At 37.7% G+C, this 21,499-nt stretch overlaps 2 protein-coding genes across 2 annotated transcripts; one reads left to right on the forward strand and one right to left on the reverse strand.

Annotated features, from left to right (window-relative positions):
* Positions 1-937: 937 nt before the first annotated feature.
* On the reverse strand, positions 938-5,130 carry LOC139941044 (dopamine receptor 2-like). Its single transcript, XM_071937457.1, has one exon. The coding sequence runs from the start codon at positions 5,123-5,125 to the stop codon at positions 3,278-3,280; it is 1,848 nt and encodes a 615-aa protein (XP_071793558.1). The 5' UTR covers positions 5,126-5,130; the 3' UTR covers positions 938-3,277.
* A 3,628-nt stretch (positions 5,131-8,758) lies between these two features.
* On the forward strand, positions 8,759-17,967 carry LOC139941009 (BLOC-1-related complex subunit 8-like). Its single transcript, XM_071937421.1, has 6 exons — positions 8,759-8,941; positions 9,671-9,709; positions 10,643-10,755; positions 11,448-11,512; positions 11,780-11,905; positions 14,635-17,967. The coding sequence occupies exons 1-6, from the start codon at positions 8,875-8,877 to the stop codon at positions 14,702-14,704; spliced, it is 480 nt and encodes a 159-aa protein (XP_071793522.1). The 5' UTR covers positions 8,759-8,874; the 3' UTR covers positions 14,705-17,967.
* Positions 17,968-21,499: the final 3,532 nt, after the last annotated feature.

Below are 21,499 nucleotides of genomic sequence, written 5' to 3' on the forward strand. Positions count from 1 at the left end.
TTCACCTTTCTGGAGAGTTCGTGTTAAGTTGTTGATATTTTGTTTTCTACAATATTATTTCTCCATGGTATATTAAATTCTTTAACAAACATCAACATTTAGTACTACAAATAATTCATAAATAAATAACCAATGGACCAGCCAGTGGACAGTTAGAAAGTAGTCATAGTAAATTTTTAAAATATTCAATATTAATATAGGAATTAATCCGACGTTGTTTAGTTACTGTACCTGAAAACTGTCTTCGACCAACTAGGGCCCTACCTCTTGAAGGGTTCAAAGGGAACCTTGTGATCTAATTTGTTGTCTTTGTAACTAGAGGTGAAAGTATTAGTCAACAATAACAATTATAGCCCGCACAACATAATAATGACCTATGAATTATAGCCCGCACAACATAATAATGACCTATGATTATACAGTCTTATTAGTCAACAATAACAATTATAGCCCGCACAACATAATAATGACCTATGATTATACAGTCTTTGTCCAAATATGACAACAAATTCCCTGAAGAATAAGGATTGATATATTTAGTTTTATCATTGTTATTTATTGAGTATTTCTAATAAAATACTAAAGTATGTTTCAGTTGCTTCAGCACATTCCCTGCTAATTAATTAACAACGGAATGGTAATTAATTTGTAACCAGTTTCCGTAAGTTGCACCATGTTGTCTTATTCATGGTTTGTTATTTCATAAGATTATAAAAGAACAGCGTCTTTCTTATTCCGTTACAATACATCGTCAAAATTGTACAATATTTTATAATAAATACTGCAGTTTCGATACAACATTCACTGCTGTTCGCACAAATCATTGCATGACAAAATACAATACAATATTAGAATAGTAAACCTTATACAAATACATCTTCCACATCATAACAATGAAAGCCATGACACATTATAAAAGTTTAATAAAAATGGTAAACTCATTGAAAATGACTGTTGCAAAACAAATAGTGGAGTTTGATTTATTGAAAATTACTGTTGCAAAACAAATAGTGGAGTTTGATTTATTGGAACTGATTTGAGTCCAGTACGAGGGAAGATTTAAAGGGAAGGTATATGTTTGGTAGTCACTCTTAACATGAATGGCAATACAAACTGTTGGTTAGAACCCGACATCAACTGCCGAAAGCTATTTTGAGAAACATTTCACTTAGAAATAATGTGGTTATGTAAAAAAAAATTTTTTTTAGTATTATGCCCAAAACATTGAATCTGTAAAGCGTTACTGCAGAAACGCTTGTCAGATTGTCTATTCTTGTTAGGGATTATTCTTCGTACATTTCGCTCTGGAATTTCGGCGATATCTCAAAAACGCGACCACCTTTTGAAGAAAAAAAAAAACATTTCATTTGGATTCAAACAATGGAACGGTTGCAAAGACCAGATGTTTATACATTGCTTTAAACATCCCTTGGACTTTATTCAAAGACAATAAAATAAGAGCTCAGTGTATATTGCTTTGCTATACTTTTGTTGATTGTTGTAGTCGTGCAATCCAACAAATCTAAATTGAAACCAAAGTAGCAACCATCGACTAAATAAATCAAGTTAACAATTATTCCTTCGGGCAACGGAACCTCTCAGCCGGTCCTTCGGGCAAAGGAACCTCTCAGCCGGTGAGCTGAATTTAGATTCCATAGCCTTAATGGTATGCGCATGTTACGTAGTGAACGCTTTGAAAAGAACACGAACGAAATTACAACAAAATCTGCAAAACAATCAATAAAGTGATCAATTAATATAATCAACAAACTATGTGATCCAAAATCATCTTCAACCAGCGAAGAAATCGCTCCACAAACATGATGACTATATGGACCAACCAACAGGCCGGTCAATCAATCAAAAATCAAGCGATCAATCAATCATTCGACTGATCGACCGATCCACGGACCGACCACCAAATCAATCAATCAATCAGCCATTTATACAAACTTATTGACAATATAGCGCACATACAAGTATTCTTGTCTCAAAAAATTAACATGTTAGATACGCCCTACAACCTTTCTGTCACACAAAATTGCATTTTGTTTTTAACAGTTTGACGTCACTGAATTACATTTAAAATTCAAATTAACAGATACATAACTCAGAGCAATATGCTTCATGTTTACCATATTCACTGATACTATTTAAACCATACAAAGTTAATACAAAACTATATAACTGTTCCTTCTTTCATTTTCCCCACCGGGTCAGCTAAAAGCCATCTGCTTTCCTCACTCCAAGTTGGACAACACGTGGCAATACGGAAGGGTTTCCGTCAGTATATCTCACCCAGCATCAATATTACTAATCACTGTTAACATTGATTTTGTGGCTGGGTATTTGTCCGTAGATATAATTAGACGGGCCTAGCATGAGGTAAAGTAAACAGTCATATTGCAGTACAGCTGCAACTGTTCTACACTTTTAGTTGTTTCACTTATCCGATTTAGGAATCAATAACAGCTAGCTTTGACAATGTAGACTACCGCCCCTGGCAAACGTGACATGCCGTGAAAATGACTTTGGGTTTAACACATTGAAAACAGTATCCATGACAATGCCGTCTGTAAGACATGTAATATGAGTTGCTAAAAATATACTTTTAGGTGTTGCAACTCAACCAGAAAAAAATACACAACACGTTTAAAAGATAAATAAATGTGTAAACAAAGGTGTGAGTTAACACCTTCGGTTCTGCAGCAAGTTTTAGTTCAGCTTCTTCAAGATGAAAACAACTCAATGTCAAACCTTGTAAAATGGACAACTAGATTGTTTCACTTAAAACACAGAACAAAATTACAATGATGATGAATTATTTTAAAGACTTCTTTGGTGAAGCATTAGTTTATAATTTTTTTTTTTTAAACCAACGTTCCAAGTTCACGACACGACACATTGCATTAAGTCATAGATAAAGCATTGAACTGCGAAATAAAACACCTACAAGTTAGTGTAACTTTTTTTAGAAGTATGTTGGCCGTATTGCGTAAAGATTACGTCGTCTGCCGCTAAAAATGCCCGTCGAAGAATCTACCTTCCGGTGGTCTGGTGACCGGACGTGGACGACTTGACCTTCCGGTGGTCTGGTGACCTTATCGTAGACGAGTCGACCTTCCGGTGGTCAGGTGACTTGACTACCATTCTCTCCATATTTATAATTTTCTTTTAAATAAAAACAACGTTCTCAAGTTCACGACACGACACATTGCATTAAGTCATAGATAAAGCATTGAACTGTGAAATAAAACACCTACTTAGTGTCACTTTTTTAGAAATATGTTTGCCGTAACGCGTAAAGGTTAGGTCGGCCGCCGCTCAAAATGGCCGTCGAAGAATCGACCTTCCGGTGGTCTGGTGACCTGGCCGGTGCCGTCGACGAATCGACCTTTCGGTGGTCTGGCGACCTGACCGTGGACGACTCGACCTTTCGGTGGTCTGGTGACCTCAATGTAGACGAGTCGACCTTCCGGTGGTCAGGTGACCTGACTACCATATTCTCTCCATATTCCACTGTGGTGTAAGATGAGTCTGGTTCCATATTACTCATTGACATTGCACGGCGAGGTCTCCGTCTCTTTTCCCATTTCTCCGGGTGATACCGTTTTGGCAGGCAGTCGCAGATGATTTTGATAAAGGCACGCTTAAAGTTTCGACTGGTGAAGGCATAAATGGCTGGGTTTAGAGCGCTGTTAGCATACCCTAACCATGTCACAACAGGAAATGTAATGTGTGGATTGACTACACATTCAGGGCAAACTGGTGCCATTACATTAACGATAAAGAATGGTAACCAACACATGATAAAGACTCCCATAACGATACCAAGAGTTCGAGCGGCTTTATGTTCTCGATTCATTCCCGCTAATAAAGATCTCCTAGCATTATTAACAGCACCTTTAGCTCCACAATGATGATGACCACCTCCTGTTACTCCACTATTCTTAGCATTATAACCATTGCTATAACCTGCTAAACTGTGGTTGTTATTCAATGTTCCGCCTCGGTGTATCCGTAAGGACATTGCCCCTTGCTTTGGACCAACGCTAACTTTTCTCTGTCCACTACGGATGACTTTAACTTGTTCAACAGCAGTCCGGTAGACTTGGGCGTACATAAAAATCATCATAGTGGATGGGATGTAGAAGGAAATACAGGATGAGATGATTAAATAAGTCGCATCTTCTGGAAAGACACAATCTGTTTGTGGTCTGTCTGGTGGATCTACAGCATGCCACCATGCTATGCAGGGGAAGGAAATCAGTGCTGAACAAACCCAAACTGATGCTATGAGAAGGACTCCAAGTTTCTTAGTCATTCGAGATGGGTAACTCATAGGGCGAGTTATTGCCCAATACCGATCCACAGCAATAACGCACAGATTGGTTATAGATGCAGTACATGCCAGTATATCTATTGCATGCCACATATCGCACCAAGGTTTACCAAACACCCACTTACCAAAACGCAACTCATTGTAGATCGCGAATGGTATCACTAATGCTCCAATGATGAAATCAGCCGACGCAAGAGATGCAATGAAGAGATTGGTTACAGTTCTTAAACATCTCTCTCGATAGATAGCAAGAATAACTAAAGTGTTTCCAAAGACGGTCATAGTTCCAATAACTGTCAATAAAATACCTACGACGATATCTCTTGCGAGTGTGTCTTCAACTGGTGGCTCACCCGTAACAATATCCACGAAGGAATGGGTATTATTCGGCCAAATCGTACCCATGGTTGAACTGGCATCCATCATTGTTGAAGAGGAAACAATTTCTACGGTAGTCCCAGAGTCATACAAAACCGTCTGCGTTGCCGACGCAACGCTAAATAAAAGCGTTGAATTTGTGGTTGAGTATTGTGATGAGAGCGTAGGCGAGTCAGTTACAGACCCATCGTAAGTGGTAGATTCAACGGTCGATTGATGACTAGTCCACGGAACGTCAGTCTCTGTCGTCGTAAGCTCCTGAATATATGTAGTAGTAGGTTGCTCCGTTGTGGTCGAGTCCACCGTGGAATCGGTGAAATAGCCTACCGTTGTCTCGAAGGTATTCCCCGCCCAGGTACGCCACGTACCTGGTCCGGTAGTTCGCACCGAGGGAGAAACAGCCATCACTAAACCCGTTGTGACCCTCTATTATTACCAACTATCAAGAAGGGTGGATAGAGAGGTGAGTGAGAGTGCAGGCTAAGAATAAATGTCTCTCCTGGGGATTATTGATCACGACGATGTGATTGGCTGAGGAACATGCAAGAGTGAGCAATAACTTTGAAGAGTGTCTGGGAACTTCTTGAACATTCAAAGGGCGCCACCAAGTATAAAGGCGACAAAAAGGAGGGGAACATTATCATGAATTAGTCACGAGGGAATTGTGTCATCTAACGAAGAAATCATTAATAATACTAGGTTGGAAAAGTATTTCTGGGAATTGATTGATTGTGGTTTCTGAAACAGGTGTTTGGGTATCCGGTAGGTATAATTTTAATTAGTAAGAGAAATAGATACGAAGGTTCCTTTTGATTGGCTAAAACTGTCGGTTTCTGGGCTGACGGTAAAATCAAAACGTAAGGGGGCCTTCCACTCGCCAACATGTTGGCATTCATGGCCTTTGCAATCAAAAGATTACTTCCATTAAAGTTTCCAGTAGAATAAGTCTTTGGATTTTTGTTTTATCATTCGTCGTCGCATTTACATTTTGTTGTTTAGTTCTGAAGTCAACAGACAGACAAACAGTTTTACTATAGTTCGACCAAATTCATACCAGGTTGTTGCAGGTGAAAGATGAGGTACTACTTTCCCCAGTTGCCCCGAATAATAACAAACTAAGACTGTTTAACCTCTTTCCTCTCTTGGTAAGTTACTGAGTTCTTAGCTTAACCCAGTGGCGTAGGCAGAGGGGGTTGCAGGGGCGAGATCTCTCAACCCCACCCCCTCCCCCCCCCCCCCCCCCCCGCCCGCAGAAACCTTGCCTATACATTTAAAACCCAAAAGAGCACAAAATGGTTAATGGTTTGATATCTTGAATAGCCCGTCCAACTAATGTTTTTACCCTCGCTCATTATTGTGTTCCCCAACCCCTCTGTGGGGCAACTTTACTCTTTTAACTGTAAAGGGAGTCCGTAATTCTCACAAGAAATATAAATAATTACTTTACATTAAAGACAGAGGACACTATTAGTAATTGTCAAAGACGAGTCTTCTCACTTGGTGTATCTCAACATATGCTCAACAAACCTTTGAAAATTTGAGCTCAATTGGTCGTCGGAGTTGCAAGATAACTATGAAAGAAAAAACACCCTTGTAACACGAAGTTGTGTGCTTTCAGATGCTTGCTTTCGAGACCTCAAATTCTAAATCTGAAGTCTCGAAATCAAATTCTGGGAAAATTACTTCTTTCTCGAAAACTACGTCACTTCAGAGGGAGCCGTTTCTCAGAATATGTTATACTATCAACTTCTCCCCATTACTCGTTACCAAGTGAAGTTTTATGCAAATAATTATTTTGAGTAATTACCAATAGTGTCCACTGCCTTTAAATTAATAGGGCCTACTTGAAATGTGGCCTTAAATCAGATCTTTTTTTTTAAGTTTTAGATTTTATTTTCTTCAAACAATGTCAGCCTTCATTCACACTACATCGAAAAGCTACATACAGCTGGTTGTTGGAACATGTATACCTGGGACAATCCAATCCTCAGATATATCTTGTTTTATTGAAGTAAATTGAACCGAAGAAGCTTTTACAATAATCTAAGCTACTCCTAAACACTATCCCACTCCTGGGCTATTTTCGACTCCCTGTGGGTGATTCCATAACTGACACCCTGTGGCAAGTAATCTAATTTTAGAAATGTATTGAGAAATTGCGACAACCGGGAGCGAACTGGGTAGCTGCGGTGTATAAGTCAGTACAGGGAAAGGTCGCAGGTATTTCACATGCTGCACGTCATATTGACCTAAAAGTACCCCAAACAGACGTACTCGATTCATTAGTCTCTATTTCAAGCCTGCTGAATATTTTTGACAGAGTCGATTTGTTAGTTTATAAACGAGACACGCTATCCATTTCCTCTATAATAAAAACGTCAGGATGCCTCACAGTTCCACTCTTCATATTTTATGGAGTGTTTTGACAAGACGTTCAATTCTCTGGAAAGGTGATTATGTTTTTTGTCAATACCTCGATATCGGGCGGGACTAGGGTCTGAGGGACGATGAAGCGACAGACCTTGCCTGCCGCGCTCTGAAAGTACTTTGGGTATCGAATATCATGCAATGATGGAGATAGAATCTCGTAGAAAAAGGATGGAGTTGTTTTTAACCTAAATATCCGCCTTACAGAAAAAAAAAAACGTCGAGCTGTCTGAAACTGCATACTTTATTGTGGTAAATTTCACCAGACTTATCATGGGTTGTCTTTATAAGCAAGCCGATCACCGGGGGCTTTACGAAGAATCTTTTCTTGCACTTTTAGTCCTAGCTAGGCTATCCTGCAGAAAGTGCAAAATAGAAACTTGGGTAGCGCCTATTACGAAGTGCAAGTGACCTACAATCTACAATGATAATTCCTGTCTAAACATGTTCAGCATCTAGACAAGGTGAGAAGACAATGAAGAAATTTAAGTTTTAGAAGTTGGAGAAAAACCCCAGAGAATTGTTCTAGGGAAAACCCACGAAGTCAAGTTAATTGAAGGACTAACAAAAAAACCAATCCACATAATTATAGTGCCCGAGTAGAATTCGAACCGGAGTTCCCAGAGGTGGAACTGGCGAGGCAAGACACCACTGTGCCAACCTAACTTTATGTAAGGATTTCTCCAGAAGACGATTAGAGCATACTGATAGAAACGTCGAGGAAACCAACGGTTCTTTTCAGAACTACCCCAACTCATTAGAGATAAGTAGGATTTGAAACTTTGCATGGTGGAGATAAGATATAGAAGAGTTTGCGGTAACACCATGTAATAACAACCTCTAAATGAGTTGGGGTGGTTCTGAAAAGAACCGTTGGGTTAACTCGACGTTTCGTTCAGTATGCTCTGATCGTCTTCTGGAGAATGCTGGACTCTGATGCTGCATGCTGCTTAAGTACTAGGCGGTGGATCAGCGGTGATGCACGAAGGCGGGAAATGGAGTACAGCGCCCCACCCCAAGTCATTTAGAGATTGTTATTACATGGTGTTACCGCAAACTCTTCTATATCATTAGAGATAGTCACTACATGGTGTTACCGCAAACCTTTTCTATATCATTTCCACCATGCAAAGTTTCAAATCCTGCAGGCCTATTAATTGCAATAATCAGGCCAAGGGTACGATTTATCGGTCAATGTGACCTTGGATTTGTTAGGCATATTATACTGCACTAAATCCAAAAAGTATGAAAAGTATGGAGGGCAAGAAATATTACTCTAGGGGGAGCTAGCTCAGTCCTTTGGCGTTATCGAGCGCCCTCTAGTGACGGAGATTGTTTTCATTCGAGCGCCCTCAATCAAAATACTTTGTTAAGAGGTACAGTATCCATTCGGTAAAGGGAGAGAATTTGGAAAGGTCTTCAACTTTACAAAATAACAGATATTTAATCGTTTTAAAAACCAATATTATTAAATAAATTTAATGCTCACGCTTTCTTTAATGTTTGTTTCGTTTAAGGTTTTTTTTTTTTTTTTTTTTTTTTTTTTTTTAACTGGTTAGATCCAGGCTGCCTTCCTGTGCGGCATGGGTTTTCCACTGATCCTTATTTACTTATCACACTTCAACAGGGAACAAAATGCTGTAGTGTGTGATTAGTTCAGATGTAACCCAAATCATGCAATTTGACTAGTTTTGGTAGGTAATACGAGTTCATAGTTGACAAACTTGATGGATTCCTTTGGAAGCCAAGCCCTTCTCCATGCTGCATTGACAGGGGATAATAAGGGAAATAGAGGTACGTAATCGAACCAATCAAAATCAAATAATATTATAATAGTAAACACACTCACTTCACACTGTTGACTGACTGTCACTGCACAGCACACTGGTAGGCCTACTGCCAGTCTGCTGCAGTCCGGTGGTCACTGACAAGACCTGTAGTACTTTATAATGTAGGTAGAATTATATCTCCATTCATTGCTGACTATCACATACTTGACTTGTTTAACTGGTTTATAAATTATAAAACATATAATATTATAATGGACTAGACTAGAGTAGAGCCTGAGGTTGACTGAAGAATAGACCCAGAAACTGGGGTGCTGTACTGGCTCCCTTTTTCGAAATGTTTATCATTATTTATTTAGATTGGTCCATGGAGGTAGAAGGTAGAATTCTATCTCCACTCATTGCTGGTTTAATGTTTATAATACTGGGGCACTGTACTCCTTTTTTTCGAAATGTTGTCATTATATAGTATAATAATATACTTGATAATGACAACATTTCGAAAAAAGGAGTTAAGCGTCATAGTTACAGGGTCTAACTAAAGAATCAGTACAAAAAAATTTAACTTGTTCAATTTATAACAGTTTACAATATAAGGAAACCTATCAAATCCATCAGTTCTTGTCTCAATAGTCAATTATTAAATTAGAAGTGTTCTTAATTGTAACCAACATACTGGTTTTAAGTTTATATATAATTGACAAATATTTGATCATTCTTTTCATTCTCACAATAGAGTCTTGTGATCCAGAAGTTGAATACAGAGTCAAAAAAGGTAAATATAATTTAAACAAAAAAACCACACATCATCATTGAGTTGATGAAACCCTTTTTCCTACTTCAGGCTGTTGACTTTTCTACATATTTAGCCATTGTGTTTGTGGCTTGCATGTTTGTGGCTTGCATGTTGATGGTTTGTATTGTTTGAAGCAGTACTTGAGGGTATACAACAATACCATGTGTAAAAACCCTGTTGTGGGTCCAAAAAGAGCCGATGTGATCTTGACATTTCAAACAGTAGTTAAACTGCTCGCTTCAGGAGAGACCACACCGTCTTTTTTCAGATCCGACTCTCCCATAAAAGAGAATACACATGGCTGTAAAACATAGGATTTGAACTGCCGTTTAGCCATCGTTTTTGCAGCTTACGTGTTGTTGGTTTTGTTTCCCCTTTACATCAATAGCAGTTTACATGTTTTTGATTTGGTTTATTTAACTACATGTAGATTCATGTTTGTTTTTAACCCATATACACGGATGTTTGTTAGCACTGTATACTCAGTTCTTACCCTAGTTCTGTGAAGAAAAAAACACAGGCATATTACTAGGGTGGGATTTGAACCCACGACCTTTGCAATTTTAGAGCAGTGTCATACCAAAGACCACCAAGAATGCCCTGTAGCTAGAGGCACGTTGAATCTTACGTCTTAGCAGCGGGTACTGCAAACATGTAGGTTCTTGTTTATAGTAAGCCATTGTGTTTGTAGCCTTACACATGTACGTGTAGAATGTACTTGATTTGGTTTACTTTTTTTCATGTACAGATTTAGCCCATGTGTTTACATCTTTATACTTGTAGGCCTAGTTAGTTTGGTTTACCTGTTGCATACATCTAGCCATTGTGATTACATTTTACATGATAATTTGGTTTACTTTGAATGATGAAAGATATTGATACATATTTTTATTTAACATTTTGTTGCCATAGTGACAGAGAAGTTTTCAGAGTGTATGCAGATTATTGCTAATGAACCATCTCTTGCGTTATTCCGAATTCAAGAACACATCAGAAAGTCACTTCCAAAGCTTGCAGAATGTAAGGTAAGTCTCAAATGAAGATCAGGTCCTACATGTATCTCTTGTACTTTGTGTGAATTTGCTAATTCGTCTCCTGACGATGACTAGAGCAAGCTAGTCGAAACGTTGAGACCAAGAACTGACTCTGCGGTAGTACAGTTAATCACAATCCTATAAGCTAAAGTAGTCCCAGCCTATTTCTATACCATCCGCCCAGGTAATAGTTAATAAGCAGGACAGTTCTTATCAGAACTGAGAAGTCTCCCGAACACCGGAACAATCTACTCAGCGGTAGTAGAATTAACCAAGACAGTTCTCTAAGAACAAACTCTACCTGGCAAGTAGATACACACATGGTGTTACCGCAAACCAAATTTACATTGTATTGATACCTCACCATGCAATGCCTCAAATCCTGTAACTTGCTAAGTGTTACTTGAAAATTGATTTGTATGTTGTTACTTGATAATTGATTTGTTTATATTGTTACTTGATAATTTATTTGTTTATATTATTACGTGATAATTTATTTGTTTATATTGTTACTTGATAATTGATTTGTTGATATTGTTACTTGATAATTTATTTGTTTATATTATTACTTGATAATTGATTTGTTTATATTATTACGTGATAATTTATTTGTTTATATTGTTACTTGATAATTGATTTGTTTATATTGTTACTTGATAATTGATTTGTTTATATTATTACAGATGGAACTTGGGCAAATGCAGCAACTTGTACAAGGAGCATATTATGACGTGGATTATGCAATCAGGTATGACCTTTGACCTCACTATTAATGTTTTAGTTTTTCATGAAAGGTGATCAGTAGTTTCAACTCAGTGTAGGCCTATTGTTACATTGTAGTTTAACAACACCTCAGATTGGTTTATGCCACCACCGAAACAATCATTTGCTGTGTTTAGTGGTCCAACATTAAGACAGGCACATCTTAACACTGAGATCAGGTGTTGAGGCAGAGAATTAAGAAAGACTTGGTGAAATTAACTCATAAATGCAATTTGTAATTGTTTTTCCTTAGAGCCGTAGGAGAAATTCATAACAGCAGTGAGTCTTTTTCATCAATGGAGAACCTCTTAAAAGAATCCATTCAGAGAAAGAAAAGACTCAATACTCTCTCACAAGAATCTAAAGCTGCTAAATCAAGGTATGACTCAATATCATGATGAAACTAAGGCTATTAAATCAAGGTATGACTCAATATCGTGATGAAACTAAGGCTGTTAAATCAAGGTATGACTCAATATCATGATGAAACTAAGGCTGTTAAATCAAGGTATGACTCAATATCATGATGAAACTAAGGCTGTTAAATCAAGGTATGACTCAATATTGTGATGAAACTAAGGCTGTTAAATCAAGGTATAACTCAATATCATGATGAAACTAAGGCTGTTAAATCAAGGTATGACTCAATACTGTGATGAAACTAAGGCTGTTAAATCAAGGTATGACTCAATATCATGATGAAACTAAGGCTGTTAAATCAAGGTATGACATGATGAAACTAAGGTTGCTAAATCAAAGTGACTCAAACCTCATGAAACTAAAGCTGCTAAATCAAGGTATGACTCAAACCTAATGAATATAAAGCTGCTAAATCAAGGTATGACTCAATATGATGAAACTAAGGCTGTTAAATCAAGGTATGACTCAATATCATGATGAAACTAAAGCTGCTAAATCAAGGTATGGCTCAATATCATGATGAAACTAAGGCTGTTAAATCAAGGTATGATTCAATATCATGATGAAACTAAGGCTGTTAAATCAAGGTATGACTCAATATCATGATGAAACTAAGGCTGTTAAATCAAGGTATGACTCAATATCATGATGAAACTAAGGCTGTTAAATCAAGGTATGACTCAATATCATGATGAAATTGAGGCTGTTAAATCAAAGTATGACTCAATATCATGATGAAACTAAGGCTGTTAAATCAAGGTATGACTCAATATCATGATGAAACTAAGGCTGTTAAATCAAGGTATGACTCAATTTCATGATGAAACTAAGGCTGTTAAATCAAGGTTTGACTCAATATCATGATGAAACTAAGGCTGCTAAATCAAGGTATGACTCAATTTCATGATGACACTAAGGCTGCTAAATCAAGGTATGACTCAATTTCATGATGACACTAAGGCTGCTAAATCAAGGTATGACTCAAACCTAATGAATACAAAGCTGCTTAATCTTGTTATGACTCAATACTCAGAAAACTAATCAAGGTTTGACTCCACACTCTTGAAACTAAAGCTGTTTAAAATCAAGGTATGACTCAATATCAGGAATCTAAGGCTGCTAAATCAAGGTATGACTACTCAGAAAATGGTTGGGGTCCCCAAAACGCACTCCTATATATCGCCTCACTGAAAGAAGGCAAATCAATGGTTGATAGCTGTTCTTTGTGCTCAAAGATTCGCACATGACCTCAGCGTCCATGTAGCATTTTGCATTATGCAAGGTATATTTTGATACATTCTTTGTGGTAATGCATCTGAGTGGTACATGCAGTGTGTCCATACATGAGACGCAACACACCATCTGTATTTGCAAACATAACAAAAATAATAATTATAATAATAACCAATTCTTATAGCGCATTTCACAACATTCGTATCAATGCGCTTTACATTAGTGCCCTGGTCATAGGGCCAATAACATCCCTATTTAAAGAGCTAATAAAGGATGATCTCAATATTTCAACTATTACCTTTTTATGGCCAAATAGACATCGTAGATACCGGTTAATAACCATTTTACTCTCTAAATTTGCATTTAGTAATAAATAACTCTATAGTCAAAAATGCACCCCGCCGCGCGGCTTTTTCAGCCGAGAGTCAAAAACGGCTTATCTAGGTTTTTATTTTTATTTTTTATATTTATTGTGTGCTTTTTGCTTGAATAATTATTGTTTTTGTTATTACTTTGATTGGTTCGTTGCTTTTCGTTTAACTTTTGCTGTGCTTGTTGATGTACTTGTTTTTGTTGAGGTCAAATAAATAATAATAATAATAATAATAATTATAATGACCTCTTGACGCCAGTGACAATATTGCCCTAATTGGGTGTGAACACAGTTCTCCAGCTTTGGCAAACTGAGGGCGCTATTTTCCACACCAAATAGCCGCCACTGACGTCACGATTCCTTTGTCGCGCAGGTTTGTTTGACCCGCATTTTTCAGAAATTTGGCTAGAAGCGTTCTGTAGAAAAACCATTTTTACCATGTTTTAACGTGAGGTAAGAGACTCGTTATATTTTTGTATGTTTCCTATGGAATCCAGCTATTAGAAAACTGTAATATCTATATATTTGAGATCATCCTTTATTGGCTGTTTAATGTTTCTCAGGTCCCTTGAGCGTATACCACCTGGGAAACATTTTATATCGCTCCAAAGGTGTTTTCATTCACAATATCAACCTCTACCCTCGCAGGTACCCATTTATACCCCTGGGTGAAGAGAAGCAATTATAGTAAAGTATCTTGCTCAAGGACACAAATGTCACAACCGGGATTCAAACCCACACTCTGGTGACTTAGCACCAGAACTTAAATTCAATGCTCTTAACCACTACCATGACACTTTACAAAATGAAAACAGTTAATTTGATAGCTTCCGAACCAACAAACACAGTGCATACAGACCTTGTACACAACAGTAAGATTGTTTAGGGGCCATTTATTTAATCATGTCCATGTCCACAGAGCCTAGATTCGTCTTACTTTTAGTGAAACTCCATGAGGTATTTATTAAAGACATTATGAAAGTCGCATCTGTAAGAACCTGTGATCTGAAAATAGCATCATAAACTAATTGTCAAGATTTGTTTAAGATCTTGATTGAGTATTGTTATCTAATTGAATACAGGGATGCTGCCATGGCAACAAGTCATAAAGATGATACTGGAGACACAGAGAGCGCAGGATCCAATACTTGAAGAGCTGAAGCCATTTCCATTCGCAACATGAATGTTTAATGTAACAAGGATTGAAAGTGTGCATTTTGCTATGAGTTGCTTGACCTTGACATTGGAGGAGGAAACATCATCATCAATGCTAACCTTAAAACCTTGCTGTACAGAGCGACATGCAGCCATTCCAGCCAGTGGATAGAAGGCAAGCCAGCTATCCTTGTCTTTCATTAATGTGATGTCTCAATTTATAAAATGGATAGATCTCTGAATATTGCACTCTCCTTTCAGTCAGACCTAGCCAAGTCTTAGTTGACGATGCTGTATTTTTATATTAGTCACCAGTAGAGGGCGCTACTATTGGCCGACTTGGAGGGACTGGCCAAGTCTTTGATCTTGATAGAAGCAACGTCTTGCCAGCGTTTTGACCCATTTGATCCAGACAAAAATATCTTTTCTCCAGTGATTCGTGTTGCGGACAGTGAATTGTGTTGTGATATCGGCAAGTACGTTAACTCAATGAACGCAGCCAATCAAGGAGCCGAGCCATGTTGTTGGCTCGCTGTACTTTTGTTCAAAACTCATTGCAGTTTGATTTATTCATTGTAAAAGCACGGAACCATATGGGTGAACGAACGCACAGAAACATTGGATTCGGTGCGGAGGGAGAGCGTACCTTACATGGAGTGTAAATTGAGTTGCCTAAATTAGGAGGAGGTGAATAAATGACTACTAGGAACAACATAACCTAACTGGGTGTGTCAAGCATGAATATTCAATTTGTTTTATTATCGAAATGATAAATAGGACTATGTGTCTGATACCTGACTGTGAGTTGCAGTTGCCATTTTGGTTTTACTGAGATAAATCAGTCTTAATAAGGGAATCAATGTGTGGTGAAGAGGTTTTCAACTAGTGTTAAACCCAACGAGGCCTGGTTCTTGATAATTTTACCGAGACGAACCCATTCATAAATACCTTTTCGGTCAAAAATCATCAACACTTTTTGGTCAAGAAATTAAATAAATGGAAAAATTATAGTTGTTCAATGATTTCTTTCAACACAACACCCCTCCAGCTATGAAATGGTAAGGCCCTCGGGTAAACAACTCCTTATAAGGGAATTATGTGCGCGTCGCGCGTATCTCGTGATGTGGCACAACTGTTCCAGCCGTTGCTCTCGACCAATAGGAATAAAGAAACTGTCTTATAAGCACAGACTCATGTCACGCCCATGTTTCGACACTTTTTACTGGTCATTTACAAAGGTTTATACACACCCTTGGACGCGCTCTCCACCAATAGGACTAGTGAAACTGTCCGAGGTATTTATGAATAAATAATGAAACTATCCATTAATGATTGCTGAGCTTGCTAATCATATCATGCTATAGCCTTGATTTCTCCAGTTGCCATCATACATGTATGGGACATCAATGTGATGATATGTTTCATAGTCATCACATTGAATGATGTAGTAGTTTGTACATTCATCAGTCGGAGTTATAATACACGTTCAACAAGGAATAATTTGTTCATCAGAAATTCAGACAATTTTTGACATTGAGTAATGTTATGTTTTTCCTGTCGACCTTAAATCAAAATGACTGTAAAGCAGAGTGTTACCCGCTAGCTTGATGACTTTGTGTAAAATGTTAACCACTCAATTAGTTGGTCTACTTATATTTATCAAATCAACACTTCCCAAGATCTGTAAAGATTTGCATACATTTCAGGTGAAACTAATGCATTGCATCAAACAACAGCGCCCTCATTGTTCTGAGAAGACCAAGCCATGAAAACTGGCAAGATTAAAGGTAAATGATCAGTGTTTTTGTATTGCCACTCTCATTGTTACTAGAAGGTCGCTGTGACTGGCCAAATTACCTGTTTATAACAGGAATGTTGTTATAAGAGGATAGCAAAACAAAGAAACTTAAAAGCAGAAAATGAGATTTGGGACCTCAGAATTTAGGCATACTCTTAATAAGCAGAATCTATTTATAAAACAGTGCTCTTCATAACGAGGGTTGATAGTAACTAGTATATGTATCTGTAGATCTCTATTAATACAGGAAAGGTAAATATTTTAAGCTGATTAGTTGAGTTCCTCTAATTCTGCAGTTAATCTGTCTTTGTGCTGTTGAGACTCGCCACATGTTTCTGTGTAAGGTAGTCTCTACATCACACAGTGTCATGTCTGAAAACAAATGTTTTGAATTTGGAATGAATAAACTTATATTTTTATGGAAATATCCGTTTTAATATAGAGATCTAATCTGCTTGAACGAGATGTCCCCAGTGAGGGATAAAACAGTTTCAATCGATCTATCTATCGATCTATCTATCGATCTATCTATTTATCTATCTGTATGTCTGTCGGGCTTTCTTTGGGTATGTCGGTTCTTCTTTATGGACTTGTGGGTGGTTTTCAACTGGAAAGATTTAAGAGAATGGGAATAGACAACTAATAGGAAAGCCCACAATGTCGATCTACTAAACAGGGATGTCTATCACCGTGTCTGTCTGTAGGGCCGTCTGTCTTTGCGTGGTCATTTATAGACACAAATTCGAGTCCTTTTCAGTCCCTCTCTAAATTGAAGAGTTGAGCATGAAGTTACACTTTAATAAGTTTGCCTGCCCTTTAGGATTCGTATTGGTTCCGTTTTCTAATAAAATTCAGAGTTGTTTAACTCCTAGAGACATTGATGCACAAATAAGGTGTGTATCTAATGTGGTAGGGTGGTATTTCTGATTGCCTAGATTGCCGTTTATTCCCTTCGGCAAGTTGCAAGAAACATACACCATTCCATTCATATTAATGAGATAATTTCCAACCCTAAATATGTCTCTTTTTATATTCTTGGTTGTTGTAACGAGCAGTGGGTTGTTCAATAAGTGCCATTGCGTGGGTGTAGTGTTTGTTTGGGGACGATCTGAAAGGTTGATGAGATTCAACCTCGTACCATTGATTCTTGGAATTGTACGCAACGCTGAATACATGGAAAAATAGGTGTTATATTTTATATTTTTCGGATGACGTTTTTATTCTTTTTGAACGTAGCACCTTCTCCATTCCCTGCTGCATCACAAGCGGTGTTGTATAAAACGTTTACGAGTTTATATATAATGTTTAAGTTATTGCCTGTTATTTCAGGTATTAATGTTCCATAATTATGTTAAAGAGAACTTTATCTTTCCACATGCCCTGATTGATAAAAAGTCTTTACATGTAATGTCATTTGTTACATAAGGCTCATTTACATATGTTATAACCAAGTTATTGTCTGCAAATACAAAAAGAAATAATATATTCAAAACTTAATTACATGTGTCGAGTTGTCATTATTTTGTTTATTGAAACCTTTTCAAATTTCCCCTCTGGCGTTTACGTTTCCTATCAACACCGAATTAGGCAAAGGTTCTTCAAGCCTTTCGCGCCGTTTAACCACCTGTGCCGAATGTATCATAGTCCGATCTCAAATTTCCAGCTAAATATAATGCATCTGAACTTTTGTGGCGGCAAACGTTGGCTACTAGACTATGAAAAAGATGACTTTACCTTGCGGCATAGTTGTCTAGAAATTGCCCATTCATTCAGTAATAAAACCGACATACTGTTCATGTATGCCTGATTTACTGCCAGTTCACCTCTAGTATTTGAAGTACATTATGAAAGCCCCAGGCATCAGTGTTAACTTAAGCAAGATGGACAAAAACAATGCAATATCTTTATCGTATATACTGTATACTACTTTGCTGTGCTTTACAATCGGTTTGATCACAAAATCATGTTATCCTACTGCAATACGGCAAGTTGTTTTGGGCACATTGAATGGTCATGTGACATTAGGAGCGTACTTTATAATTATTATATCGTTTTATTGGGGGTTTTCATATCATAGACACATTGTATATAGCACCGTCTTGCAACCTTTTAATGTAGTTCCGACTTCATGTATCTTTTAGTATTATAGTTAATCCTAGCTTTAAGCTAACTGCGACGTAGATACACAAGTGGTAACTAATTTGCCAAAACTTTCGCGTTTTTTGTGTGTGACTACAACTATAGTTTATACTATTTAAATCAACTTTTACACAACTCTCTATCCAGGCAAATCTATGAGTATAGCTGCATTTCGGTAAGACTGTTTTGTTTTGGGGGGTTTTCAATCTGCAGGAGAGACCGATTTCCCATCTATCATTTAACAAACTGGATACAAGCTTTCCCATGTTGTTAATTACATCTTTCATGACGCTCCTGCCTTCAATATTAATGGTTGTTTTCTCGGTGTGTTTGTGTAGATGTCTTTGAAGTTCCGCACTCGAGCCTTTGTCTGCCGCTAGATCTTAACTCGGTTAACTCCATCTCATGTTGGTCGATCCCTTGGCTCACTTACCTACATATTGAACTTCCAGTATTCGTAATACTCTTAAAGCGGAACGTGTGTAAAATCTATTTAACGTTTTCTTGAGGTTGCATGGCGGCAGATTAAACATACTTCAAGCCGTGGTTTGATGACAATCTATTTAAATGCCTGGGTGTCACAGTTTTTTAATTCAGTCATATTAAATGTATGGGCAGTTGTTGTGTGAATCAACTTTTGACAGGGTTTGGTTGAACAGTGCTCTTTGTTTTAATCGTTTGGCTTACCCCTCCTACTGTTTAACCAATCAATATCATTGACTGCGGTTTGAATGATCGGTTGCAATCGGTTGCAATTCTTAGAACATGTGCCACCAATCCAATCACAACCCGTTTCAAATAGTTTTGTTAAGTCATTGGAAAATGGTAAGCAGTAGATATCGTGACGTCACCAGCTTACTGGCTTGATCCCTTACATGGATATCGTGACGTCACCAGCTTATTAATCCCTTACATGGATTTTGTGACGTCACCTGCGTACTGGCTTGACCCCTTACATGGATTTCGTGACGTCACCAGCTTATTGACCCCTTACATGGATATTGTGACGTCACCTGTTAACTGGCTTGATCCCTTACATGGATATTGTGACGTCACCTGTTAACTGGCTTGATCCCTTACATGGATAATGTGACGTCACCTAGTGTTAATTCGGCCTAATCCCTTTATGAATATCGTGACGTCACCAGCTTATTGATCCCTTCCATGGATTTTGTGACGTCACCTGCTTATACTGGCTTAATCCCCTACGTGATCCCTGATATGATGATGATTACGTAACGGTGACTGACTGTCAACGGATTTGCCCAATCTACCAATGAGAATCTTCTGGTTGTAAATGTTTTAACCATTCTTCGAAGACTTTATAAGGCCAGAAGCCCGTTTCATAAGTAATTCGTATAGGCATATTTTGAACAATATAAAGACAGGAGCCCGTTTCATAACTAGTTCGGATACATAGACACTTGTCCGTTCACAGTTTATTTTGTTTAACCATCATTAAGATAACACACTGAAATATCGTATTGTTAGTTATTTCAATAACTTAAGTTCGACTATATCTTGATTTCCATGTGAACGGGTGTTGTCATTGTACTGAAAACATGTCTAAAGAAAACAAGTTTATTTTAAAAGTGTTCTGCAAAATTATTTTGAGGTATACCCGATGTTCTTAGCAATCAAAATGGGTGCTGCCACGTGAGTAAGCAATAGAGGAGCCACAAAAAGCAATTATTCCTCCCCCAGGATCGGATGGAAAAGCAAAGACACTGAAATGAAATATGACACCTTAGTCTCAACTATAACGATAATATTTACCCAGTTGTTTCATTTCCATTCTGTTTTGCTGGATAAGGTCGTTGTGCTTTCTGTCTGTTTAACCCGAATAATGTATTGATTGACTAGAAGACGTTGAGACATTGACGAACCACGGTACATTGTTTGTATTATCGGCAGTTCTTGTTTGAGATTGATATTTTGAGGTGAGGTGTGTAAAGTAAGAGTGATTTCAATCTTTGTCAATAGCTTGATCGATCTTAGACCTACATTCCCTATATGCTAAAAATACCACGTTTTGTCTTTTAACAAGATTAGATATGACTGAACTAAAGCTAGAGGGAAATATGTGAATTCACAACCTTTGTGTGAATCGTACTTTTTGTTGGAAGCCAGTATCAGATAAACAGGGCCGCTATGAATGTAAGGAATTGCCTTTAAATAACACTGGTACTGGAATGATGATGGTATCCACGTGTATGGGGATTGTCAAGTTGAATAATTGGATTTTAATTCCAATCCAAGAGATGTGAACCCTATAAGTTTGATCATACAAGGAGTATATTCAACATGACGGCACAAGGCTGTTGTATTGGCGATATACTATATTCTCATTTACTAAGCGGTCACTTCAATGTTTTCCTGGTTTTCATCATAACCACGTTCTCAACATGCCGAGGTGCATGTGTGTACTTTAACAAGCATTAATGAAACAAAATTGACTGTCATCGGACTATGGAAAAGTGTCACCATGCAGAAACTCAAAATGACAATGGTGATGACGTAGAGACAATCAGTATCCTTAATGTTCTACATGGTTAGAAATTACTCCCATGTGTGGCCTACGTGACACAATGCAGGTTCATAATTCTTGCGTTTAGGTTGGGGTGGGTATGGATGTACACTGTACTTAATTTGTTGGTTGCATGTTTAACACCTTGCTGCACATGATCAGTAAACCCACACCTTTCGGACACAAAGCATACACAAGCCTCTAATGTCATTTATTCTTAATTTCGCAAGGACTTCCAAGTGGTTTCATCGCACCCGCAGCGAACCGCAACAATATGGTAAAACAAACCTGCACGAGTTGTAGTAGAGCTACCCAATAGAGAGAGTGT

This window comes from Asterias amurensis, chromosome 8, assembly GCF_032118995.1.
Source record: "Asterias amurensis chromosome 8, ASM3211899v1".
NCBI lineage: Eukaryota > Metazoa > Echinodermata > Asteroidea > Forcipulatida > Asteriidae > Asterias > Asterias amurensis.